The 12,629-nt window shown below is 36.5% G+C and overlaps 1 protein-coding gene across 4 annotated transcripts in view; it reads right to left on the reverse strand.

Moving 5' to 3' along the window:
- Positions 1 to 527: 527 nt before the first annotated feature.
- Positions 528 to 12,629, reverse strand: part of USP25 (ubiquitin specific peptidase 25) — a 96,500-nt gene continuing 84,398 nt past the window's right edge. For all 4 annotated transcript variants that reach the window (XM_054202461.1, XM_054202469.1, XM_054202450.1 and 1 more), the window contains 6 exons: positions 10,776 to 10,954; positions 9,875 to 9,953; positions 7,958 to 8,037; positions 3,244 to 3,367; positions 2,371 to 2,566; positions 528 to 1,923 (listed from right to left, as the gene is read on the reverse strand). In XM_054202461.1, coding sequence (XP_054058436.1) covers positions 1,751 to 1,923; positions 2,371 to 2,566; positions 3,244 to 3,367; positions 7,958 to 8,037; positions 9,875 to 9,953; positions 10,776 to 10,954 — 831 coding nt within the window. In that variant the 3' untranslated portion in view covers positions 528 to 1,750. The remainder of the gene's footprint in view (positions 1,924 to 2,370; positions 2,567 to 3,243; positions 3,368 to 7,957; positions 8,038 to 9,874; positions 9,954 to 10,775; positions 10,955 to 12,629) is intronic.

The raw sequence follows: 12,629 nt of genomic DNA on the forward strand, positions 1-12,629 counted from the left end.
TGCAACAGATGCAAAATGTGAAAACTTTTAAAATGCATCTTCATCCTTCTCATAATATGCAAATCCTTCTCCTTGAAAGGTGATATTTCACGCACAGTTCAGTAGTTTCAGACCTAAAAAAGGCTTCTGAGTAGTATTGCACTTTTAAGAGTTCAGTATTTTAAAAAAATAATAATAATAAAATACATGGATAATTTGACAAAAGGACGAAGCACTCCAATATTGAAAACAGAAGAGGGAAACATCCCTAAAACGATTTTGAATGGAAGTTCACACACTATTCACTGCGTATTGTCATCCTGTACCTCTCAAGAGTGAACAGCTTTCAAGACTGATATGTACCAAGACTGAACTCTGCCTTTTCTTGCATGAGATGCTTACATTGATGCCCACTACTTTTCTAAGTGGTCTGAACTTAATTACTCCTTCCCTCCCTCTGTGTTCCTTTATTAGTAGATATTCGAATAAACACCACTTGAAAGCCTGTAATGAAAAGTCGAGTGCCGCTCCAATAAAAACATACAAACAAATATTCATATATTTTACTGTTCTAACACAAAACGTTCTCTATAAAGAGTAGGAATCAAAATAGTGTCAGGTAACAGGATTACCTAAGGACGCATTAAATTTCTTTTTCCACAAAATAATTAAGTTTCTTCATTAAAACCAGAGAGTATTTCAGGTCTACAAAACAAGCCCTAGATCTTTTCTTTTACTTCTAATAGAAATTTAATTACGACTGATAAAAGATTTGCGAGATATTTTGTGGCAACAATAGCAACCGATTTCAAGTACGAAATTAATGTTAAGGTTTTAATCCTGGTCACTTACATGACTAAAATACCAATTAAAAAAAAAGAATTTATTCTTAAGCTTCACAAATTCCACTTTTTTAAACCTCTATTTCCTCTACTTAAATCAATTTCTAGAAATTTTGTTCAGAGGGTGTATTATATTTCTGCTAATAACACTGTTTTTCCTCATTTTTTTCCTAAGAATAGAAAGAAGGTGCCATTATTGTTTTGCTTCAGAAGCCAGTCCCTACTATCAGAATAGACTTGGCATGGCCACACACACGGAGGTGTTCAGGTGCACTATCATACAGATCAGTAAAGAATATACAAAAAAACCCATAGTGTATAATACTGTGACAGTTTTTCCGATATATTCACATTGAGTAATCTCTGACTACCTGTAACTAAACTGGCCATAAATCCTGAAGAACCTTGTCTATAAAATTGAGTAACCCATCAATATACCGTATCTCTTCTAAAAATACCCGTATTTTACAGTAATATACAAGGTATCTGCTTGCAAACACAGAAGTAGCCATAAATAAAACTTTATTCTTTCATTTCATTTACAAGCTACCAGGTACCATGTATTTACACAGCACTGGACACTTAAAGTAGTTGCAGTCACAAAATGATCCAGACAGCTGTTGATAAAGTAAAGGATCTTAAGATAAAAGCAAAGTAATACTGTAACAGATAAGTGGCAAAAAAGCAGTTTTGCCATAATGATCAGACTTGCATGTTGCATCAATTCTGGTTGAAACGACTGAGCGCCATGCGATTCTCAGCTTTAATTGTTTGCAGTCTGGCTAAAGTTTGTACAGTCAATTTCTCTTTTGCAGTTATTAAAATAAAAAAGTTAAAAACTATAGCAGCAACAAGCAAACCCTGTGACAGGAAGGCAAGGTTTAAGAACTAAAAAAGTTTATACAATGTGCTTAGGAAGGTTGCAGAATTTATCTTCCGTCGGCTGGAGTTCGACTGAGTGACAACATGATTCGGGCGTATCTTTCACACAGTTCGTGTGTGGAGTAGGAGGGTAACTTTGGCGGGTCATTGAAACCTTTAATCTCTGTAGAACAATCTAGCAGTTTTGGCAGGAAATCTGTCAGCTTTTCTTGCAAGTTAGCTGCAAATAAAACAATAAAAAAACAAACCCGTAAGCATTTACATGTGCATGTGGAATTTTCCTTTTTCTGCCCAACATTGACTTTTTCTTTTATTAGAGGGTGGTAAGAGGAGGAGTATCACTTGGAATAATCCACTTCAGGTCTGCCAGCAATAACTAGGACATACCAATTCCTAGTAAAATGTTACTATAAACACCCCTTCAGATGGTCTACACCCACAAATGTTTTTCCATTCAAAAAGAGTGTTTCCTTTAAGGCCTAATGCTCCAGTCCAATATATGGAAAAACTGTTTATTAAATGCATGCAGGATTATTCAAAAGTTATGGTAGCTCAAAATACGTTACCAAGGCACAGAAGATATAGGCTCAATTCAAGACATTGAAAACATCACATTTATTAAAAAAGGTGCACAACGGCCTTTTACCTTAACGAATAAATGACTTACGTTCCATTTCTTGTCCAAGATAGGAACACCAACGGTTTCTCATGTCTTCCACAGCGACAATATCTTTTTCTTCCATTTCATCCACCAGTAGTAATGGCAAACACGGGACAATAAGCTCATTCATAATGATCAGGCCATTATTTACTTCCTGATCATCTCCTGATTCAAACAGTGCTGCAGCATGTTCATTTAGTTTCTTCATAAACCACCACAAAAAAGGAAAGCCTTTAAGTATACAGCATTTCACATTCTACCATGCATCAGTTTCTTTTTGTTTTAAAGCAGAGTCTTCCTACAAAGCTACCTGGGAATTTGTAATAATCACATTTGTGTTTCAATGTTTACAGCAAGGATGCATATACTCTATTAAACCACTTGATCTCATGCTATTCCTCAAAGCCACTGACAACTCAACCTTTGCAGCTGTTCTTTTTAACGACTGAGGTCCTATCACCTGCTTTTGTTTTCTCACCATTGCTAAAAGTGACATAATCAAGGAAAAAAACAAACAAACAAACTTGTTTCCTGCTGATGCCTTTTCCGATACTTGTCTCCCCGTCAAACTGTGCCAACAGGGTAAGTCTGCTCACCAACACTGTCAACTGTTGTTCCCACCTAGCCCAGACATGATGACAGTAAGCACACTATTTACAATCATAAAGGATGGTGATTAATAATAATAAAAAAAAGGGAATAATGTTTTCCTTCTTACTTTTGCCTTTTTTTCCTTACATAAGTCTAAGCATTAACTTGTTAATGAAAGGTGTTTTTTGTTGGTTTTGTTATAAATGATGGCAACGCTTTTCTACTAAAATTTTGTTAAAGCTATGCAGCAAGTTCAACTTTTTGAAACATACTTCACCCTTCACTTACTAGCAAACATTCTCGTCTGTAGTGAGATATCAGCTCTTCATCATGCCCTCTGTATGGGCCTTTGGACAAGAGTTCTTTGTTATTCTGGTAAGCATAGATAAGGTAGAGCAAGGCTTCCATATAGCTGAAGTAAAGTAAAGAAACAAAAACATTAGATGCAACATCCAGGTACCACCTGTTTCAAGCTAACTACTGTGCTCTTCGCAAGATAGGTAACTTCACTTGCTTGTTTGACTGCAAGTACATCCCTCCCCACCAACCTTCATAACATTTTTTTTATTACCGCACAATTTTGTCTTTTATGCACATTAGAACAATTTATTTTATTATCAGCTTAGATCACTCGCACATGAAGTCTGATCCAAAGATCGCTAAAACTAAGGGATATCATTGCACTCACTTCAAAAAATAGCTTCGGATTAGCCTTAAGTATACATGAAAACTTAATTTTTTCCTATGTGCATTTATGCTACATTAAGTTTTCTCTTCTGTTGCCATATATATCTCGATAGCATTCTACACCTCAGCAAATAAGACTTAAAGCTGTCACCTTATTTCTAAAAAATAAACTCTGATTTTTTAGTCTCGATAACCGTAAGTAATTCCAAACTATTGAAATCTAAAGTGACAGAAGAAGCCACAACAGCATTTAATGATATTCATTTATTGATATGCAGAAAATAAATACAAGCCTAATTGGTAAAGGATGAGTAACACAGAACCTAAGAACCTAGCAGTTAATAGTCAATAATATGTGTGCGATCCCTTCACACATAGATAACAATCCCCCTTTACACTGCTGCGTACTGTTTCCAGCAAACAACTTAAATTGTTAATTCTCTGACTTACAGAAACCCAGTTATGACAGATAGACACTGATAGTAACAGATAGTAACTTCAAGCAGTTACCCTAAAAACAAGCAGTTAGAAATCTCATTTTTATTCAAACTAAAAAAAACCAAACAAAACTATGAAGAGGAATTTCCTGACCGAGTGTTAGAGGAACAGTACATTGTGCACTCACTCACTTCTAGTGAGAACAGGGGGTCATGATTAAGGTTTAAACTACCAAAACCAAACCACCAAACTACTAAAAATGGCTAAAAAGTAAGTGTGAGTACACAGAGGGCATACCTGAAAAACACATGTCAGAATTTTCTGAAGTAGACAAACCCAAGAGTTAGAGTAATGCCTCCCAACGAGACAACATAAAAAGACGGGAAAGGGCTACTTGAAATAGCAATGGTTCCTAAAAGCTTTGCCTTCTAATAACCTTGTTTAGAAGAACAAGATGAAACCCAACACAATAATTTCAGAATCTACTGTGAAGTTGTTTCTTCCACCATGAGATCTGCTTGTAGTTCTTTGCAATTCTAAATGTTTATTGCTTAAGTAGTTAATATATTACATTGCAAGTGCAGTCACTGTTCTCTGCCTTTTTGTACTCAAAATACAAAGCTATGCTTTCATTAAGAGAAGTCCTGTTATCCTCTCCAGTCCATTTCTCCTGCCCATGAAAACCCTTCACACCACTGATCACCAACACAACTGACCAGACGGCAGAAAACTTAATGTATAAGGAAAGGAGAGAAGATGATGGCAAGGAACTGGAATCGCTAGACATAAGACCAGCGGGGCAGAACGTCCTCTCCCTTTCCATTCTTAGTTCAGTTATTTGTGAAACTGCAGGTTGAAATTACAGTCTCAAAACCTCAGTTGATCCAAGTTAAAAACTTGCTGCTGGGAGTGAGTGGCCTTATTCCTGTCCCTCTTCCTGCCCCTTCCCCCAGTTGTGTGACCTTTCCCTGAAACAACCATACTGCCATCTAACAGCAAGATAAGCTATTTTAAAATATCACCATTATTATACATCCAAGCTGGGAGTCCTTATGTATCTTGACAGTCTGAGGAATAAGACTACAGTGTAAAAAACCAAACAGATTCTGCCTTTTCACACCTGAAGTGCATATGAGCTCCAGCCTACGAAGTCTAAGCCTGAAATCACTGAAGCTGCTCACAGAATTATGGAGCTCACTGGGCCCAGGCTTTGGAAAAGATGCAGACAGTACAGGCTGGCTAAATTTTAGCACTGCTTTGAAAAAGGTATTTCCATCAAAACTGCAAAACTGTTGGCTTTCCAAGAAAACTTAAAAGGCAACCGCTAAGGTCTACAGTTTGTTCACTTTTCAGTTGCAACCACAAGAGTGAGCTGCAGGTAAAACTCCTGCCAAGATTCACCAGCTGGCTGTGTTCATCTCGCCCACAAGAGGTTCCTACTCTATAGTACAGTCAGAGAAGATATGCCTGAAAGACCCTTTAATTCTCCACCTGCAGTGAAAAGGGGGCCTTGTCAGCCACCATAAGGGATCATGAGTGAACACTGAAAGTAGGCATGACAAAGATACACCAAACTACTTCTTTAATGTTGATTTTGCATTCGTTCAACACAGTACAATTGTTTAAGGAAATCAGAGACCACCTGGATAAAGGCTTATTTCTGGTTCCATCTGGAGACTGAGTGCTGCTAGGTATTCAATTAGCATTACTAAAAATAAGAAAAGCTGGTTTACTGAGGGGGATGGGTTTCTGAAAAAAGGTTCAAAACAGCCCTGCTAATAAAGGTCGCATTTCAATTATGAAAGTCTATGTTTTCATAAATATTTTTAAAGTTACATTTTTATGATTTCAGTGTTAATAAAAGAATTGTAAGAGTTCATCAATTTAGTCTCATTTGCAGAATAAGGATGGTAGTACTGCCCTCTGGAGTGTACAAGATGTGAACCTCAGTAAATATCTCCGTCCTTTGGGAATCTGTAGCTGAAACGTGGGTGAATAATTCCAATACATGCTTTTAGAGCAGGTCAATGGATACCCAGATCCTCACCCATCCTCTAAGCACGCTTAACTCTAGTCCTACTGTCTTTGTATTAAATACCTCCTGAAGCATTTATGAAATTGCATTTCCTGCCAATGGGAACAAATGCTACGCTTCTTTGGATGTTAGATGAGTCTGATAATACTGAATTTTTTATTTCTGACCAACATCGGAGTCTAAGACTGGTCATTATAGGCTTGTTTTCTAAATTACGAAGATGTTTGGTAGCAAACATCTTACTCTAATTCTGCAAATTATTGTAAATAATGGAAAACTATACTAAAAATACTGTTCAGCACAGAGAAGAAACATGTGCTTGCCTCCTTCTCCCTGGCATAATCAGAATACACTATGGTAAGAGGAGGATTAGTGAAAACACTAATATTTTACAGATGGAGGTACCATCCTGGAGTCCCAGTGCCAAGGGATGTGAAGATCTTCCATTCCTGCCTGCATGAAGTCTGGGGGTAACAAGGAGGGTTCCTATGGACCACACCAATGCCTGTGACATTTTTGCCTCCTTAAGGGATCAAGCAATACCAGAGTGTTTATTTTTCAAATAAGCCGGGCAATCTTCTGACCAACCTTTGTACATAAGCTATTTAAGCCTGACAAAGTAGCATATTGCAATTTAGATTGTTAATGAATGTACTATTTATTACATGCTAACAACCAGAAGACAACCCAAGACTATAGGCTCATTGTGTTAGCCGCCGTACAAAGCCATAGCTTGTCACAAAGACAAGGCACAGTGTCTTTTCCAATCTTTTTTCCCATTTTGTTTGGGGCCTGCCTTTTTTGTGGGCATACAAGACAAGAAAGAGAAATACGAAGCAATTTACTACACAGCATAAAGAAAAGAAATGAAGTTTGATTCCCACCATAGTTCCCCTACCTACTGTGTAATACATAAAAAAAAAAAAAATAAAAAATCAGTGATTGACTACAGAATTCTTTTCACAATCAAAAATCTACATCATATGATAGCTCAATTTTGACATCACAGATGTCAGCCACTAGATAATTTGCAGCTAATCATTTTGTTCCTTCGGCTGGGCATGGGAGGAGGACGTACCCTGAACAATCCTGTTTCAAAGACTCTTCTGCAGAATGCTTTGAGGCATATATATTTATACTGCAGTCACCATCCTTGTTGCATGTAGTACATCAGACATTAAGTTTTAGCTATAGTGCATTAAGTACATAAATGTCACCAATTTTATACAGACATTTCCTGACTTGCTTCAAAAAGAGACAGTAATGAATCACCATTGCTTCATGGAGCTAAGAAGAATCAGCTACAGCTATGATAGTTATGCGTGATAGCTCTCCTCAAATATGTTCTTTTTTTTCCTGACCTTTAAAAAGCCCATCACAGGTGGAATTTTGGCTCAGACAAATGGAGAAGGCAAAACTTTGCTTCTGTGGGAAGACCCAATAAAAAGACGGATAAAATGGGGACTTGACTAATTATGATTGCTGATGAAAGCAGATAAATGTATGTGCACATGTGGTGCCCAAGAGGAAAGGTTTTTATGTCTGAGAGATACTCCAAGGACCTAACAGTAGGCGAGGAGGAGGAAAAAGGGAGCATGTGGAGGGTGCTCTGAAAAGAGTCCATGGCTTGGTAAAAGATTGGAAATGGACATTAGGAATAGGAAGTTGCAGGAAACTTTGAGGTAGATGCAAGACTGAAGACATTAATGGACTGAATAAATGCTTAACTAAAATGAAGAACACATTAAACAAGTCCTAATTCAAAAAAATAACTTTACTTATCAATATTACATTTCACCTTGAAATTGTTCTACTACATTTGAGTTCTATACTACCACTTACCTCTTTTTTTGGAAAAACTCCAATCCTACCATGAGAAACATGGTTGTTTCCCTGAAATTTCTATAGTCTTGATGCCATCTCTGCATATAAGAAAGGGTATATAGAATTTCATCCACAAACATGAAATACAATTTTTTATTTTTTTTAACCACACACTTGACTTAGTGATGAATACTCACAGTAAGCACTAAGGACCCCTAGTATGCTTGCACAAGTGAAAAGTCCGTCTGAATTCCCCCCTCCCTCAATAAAAAAAAATATTATTAAATATCTAAAATTTTTTTATATGAGATTATTTTTACAGAATGTATTACCGTTTGAAAGTAACACAAAGCATCTTTGGAGAGCCACAGTCAGAATTATGAGATCCCCTTTTCCTTCTCAAAAAGAGTTGAGAAGCTAATAGCCTTTTTTTCCTTCCTACATTACACTCAGTTATTTACTCAGAAAGTGTTAGAAAGCTTTTTCATACACTAAATATTAAGCTTAACTTTCAATATAAGAATAACATAGAAAAAGCCTGAACGTTTTACATGGGAAGTGACAAAAAAACAAATGCAGTTCAGACTGTGGAGATGTTTGTATTGGAGCAAAACATTTACCTTACTGCATCACCATTTACACAGCGACTGCTGGCTTTACAGGTACGTGATCTAAGTGAGAAAGGTGCTTTTACTGCAGTTGGTTAGTAGCCAACTTTCAATGGCTCACTCAAGATAAAATAGGGGACAGCATACCATAATACATAGCCACTTGCAGATTCAACACAGAGAGCATGAGAAAGGGTTCATGAAATGCCAACTCACTCTACAGGACAAATACCGATACAATCTTCGGAGAAACCACCAACTATCTGCCTCGAGAGCTAAAAAAGCAGCATGTATCTGCAGGGGAACAGAAGACACCCCACTCCCTCACTCTCAAAGCTGAGTCCAGAATTGTTTATTCTACCTGTGCAATGCCATTCAGAACATGATAAAATATTAAGCCTTGCACAGCCTAAAAAATGCAACAGAAATCCCACTGTAAGAGTCCTTTCCCTTCATAACCCAGGGAGGGCACACTGTAATGCAGTAGCATCTACTGTAGGTCCTGAACCCGATAATGAGAAATGACAAGTAAATATTTTTTATTTGGTTTGTTGAGGGAAAGATTAGTCCTCCTGAACAAGCCGTTTGGATGTAATTGCACCACAATGAGGTTTAAATGGTACACTGGAATCTGCCTAGGACAAATATCCACTGTTAAGAGGCCTTAATGAACAGTATTATGCAGAGTTCAAACTGATGCTGTAAAACCAGCTACAGACTTAGCTTTAGATATGAGATGAGTTATTTTGGCAAATATTAGTCACAATTATTTAATGTCTGAGACTTGCTCTTTTCTTCTTTCCAAGTTTTTCTAAATAGCACGGAAGGAAAAATTAAATGCATAAACTGGTTATGTATGGTCTCCGCAAACAAGAGAATCTGGATCTCATAAGAAAACGGGAATGGCTGCAAAGACAGCTGGAGGAAAATCACAAGTGTGACTGTGCCTGTGACCCAGTTCTCAAGATGCGTAAGGCTGGGCTTAGACCAGCCCTTCACTGCTAGCTGTTTCTGACTAGAGAAAGCCAGTTGCCTCATATGGCGATAAACTACAAAATACTGTTAGTGACATTGAGACATGTTAAGTAGTAAGGACAGACTCAAAGTTGACATTTATTTACGGCTCAAAACTCATTGTAATTACAGATGCGGGAAAATAACAGCTTTAGATCAACCGATGAGAGCAGCCTTCCTACAAATAAATGGTCTTTCAATAACCAGTTTTAACTCCTCGGTGTAAGACTAGAAGAAATTTGTGAAGATAAAATTCAGCTTACCGATAACTATTTCACATTACAATTTAATTTAAAGCATAAAAAATACTGACCTCGTATTCCTCCATGTTTACTTCATCTGGCTTTATCATTTCAAGTTTAGCTTGAGCAACCTTCATTATGTTACGGCACCTTGCAAAAAGCAACAAGAAATCATGGTATCACTGGAAATTTGCAAAGGATATTGTCCAAAGACAGCAACCTCAAACAGTATAAGCTACAGCCTTATGCAAAACACTATGAAAACACTGTGGAAAATGTGCTTTTTATTATGTATGGTATAATCAGCAGGAGAGGGCATACTTTAGAAGTACCCATGATGGAGGCCTGTGCTATTTAAGAATTACTTCTTGGTTTATTTTGCTAAATTGCCACATTGCTTAGTCATTATTTTTAATATAAACTTCAGATGGCTTTAAACTCCACGGTATTTACTTTGCAAAAGTAACATTAGAGGATTATTCATTATGTAGAAATCAGACTAATGTTCTCTACCTTTCAACTTATTTATTTCTTTAAATAAGTAAATATGTGGAATTTCGAGTGGAAAAGAGACATTGTCTTGCATTCAAGTTACCCATCTAGCTTGTAAGGCTTTACTGTCTACTGCTGGCTGAAGAATGCAAACTACGCAGCCTTACACAGGGTTTTGAAAGAAGGCACAGAAATCTATGTGCAAAAACATGAGCAACACTGAGTATTTCTCCTTATTTCGTAACGATAGAAACCCAACTGCTTGTTTATTCTTTTTAAAGAGATTTTTATATAGATTATACAGATATATATATTTTTTTTTTTTAACAAAATATGCTTGCAAGGTATTAACTAGAAGATAAAGCCAAAATAACAAACCAGCCTTTCCTCTGTTATGTGCACTATCTGAAACAAAGGGGCTTCTCCACCCATAAGAGAGCATTCATGAGCACAGGACATGAGACATGCAGATCTTATTACCTTTCATCAAAGCTAAGATTGTGATCTCCAAACTGTTCCAGTAATGTTCTCTCAATTATCTTCTTTGGTGCCTGATTTTGGATGAAGTAAACAATTGCGTGACGCAAACGGTAATCACATTCAGGTGGTGGATCTTCCTGGGCTAATTTTAGCAGACGCGTGTATTCCAATTTAATTGCCTAAATAATTTTAAAAATATACATTATTCTTTCTGGCTTTTAACTCTTAAACATCAGAGACACTAACAGGATAATTCATGTCCCATGGCCTTTTGCCTACAAAATAATTTTTTAACGATTCCACACTCCACCCTTCTAACAAGTCTGAACTATGTTTAAAAAAAAACAAAAAACCAAAAAAAACACACAACAAAACTACCAACCACCAGACAATGGTACCAGACAAATGGTAAAGTTGTTCTTGTCTCTCCCCAACTAAGCCTGCCAAAATCCCAGGTAGACCTTTATTTCAAAAGCAGCCCCAATCCTGTACTGCATCTCCCTAAGAGAAGGTTCATCCAATCCCTAGAGAGGCTTCTTTAACCACTTACAGTCCAAAAGCAGTATAAAACGTCAGACACACTACTTAAAGGAATCCTCTGAATTCTCATAAGGTAAAAAAAGGTACCTCTAATGTACGGTTAACATGCAAATTCGTGAGTAAAACAATTCTACAGAAAGTTTAATGAGCATGTATGATTTTGAAAACACTTAAGTGAGAATGGAAAATGCCTTTAAAAAAAATTGTAGGATTAAAAAAAAATAAAAATACTTCAATAAGAATAGTATTAGTCTCCTATAGGGCAGGACAGAGTCCTTACTGAATATTTTAGATCAACGTTAGAGGTCATCAGAAGTGTTTTCTTTTCCAGCTTTGCCAGAACATTAGATTTTAATGAACATCATCTGTTATGTTCATTAGATTTTATTCACTGAAACTATACAGAATGAACAAGAGCAATAACAGGAAAAATAATTAGAAAAATGGTGACGAATGTTAATACTCCCCACAATTTATCTCTCAGAATAGGGAGGTGATCAGATTGTTCGCTAAGACTAAAGGTTGACTTGAAACAAATGACTTAACACAGTAGCTTCACACGTTAGCAAAGTTTCAATACAACATATCCACAAAAAGCTCCAAAGCAGGCAGGAAAATACCCTGTTCAATATTTCAAATTCCTTTACCTTGAAACACCTGGCAGTAGCAGGTAACTTCTTGATGCTTAACTATCAAAAATTTTGGCTCCCATCCTCTACTAATACACATTTTATTTCAGGACTAAACACATGAGTAGGAAACTGTTCATACAGGCTTAAACACCAAGCATGTGAAGAACTTTAAAGCTTAAGAGAACGTTCTGCATCAATATTTTTAAATACTAATCATTTGCATTATCACTAAAAAGGAAGTTTGAGAGAACCGATTATAAATATCAACAGCCACAGACAGAGTTTGTATTATCTTTCATCAGAAGAAGTTCTACAATTAGAAAACTGAAGTGAATAACTATGCAATTAAACCCTGTTTATTGGGGTAGCCCAGAAACAAAAAGCAATTGCTATTAGACATCTAATTTTTCACGTAACCGCGTAGCAAAAATGCAACACAAAATGTGTATTTTTATATGCATATTTTTAAAAAATAAAATGGTATACCTCAGACTCAGAAATGCTATGTACAGTGAAAAAACCCACTATTTCTCTACACAGAATACAAGAAAAAGGGACAGTATAAGAAATATTACATGCTTTCATTTTCTCACTAAGAATGTTACATAAAGTTCTTAAGGCAAACATTCTGCAAGGGACTGTCTATTAAATTTAAAGAAGAATGATTGGCAGCGGTCATTGA

The sequence above is a fragment of the Rissa tridactyla genome, chromosome 1, assembly GCF_028500815.1.
Source record: "Rissa tridactyla isolate bRisTri1 chromosome 1, bRisTri1.patW.cur.20221130, whole genome shotgun sequence".
Taxonomy (NCBI): Eukaryota; Metazoa; Chordata; class Aves; order Charadriiformes; family Laridae; genus Rissa; species Rissa tridactyla.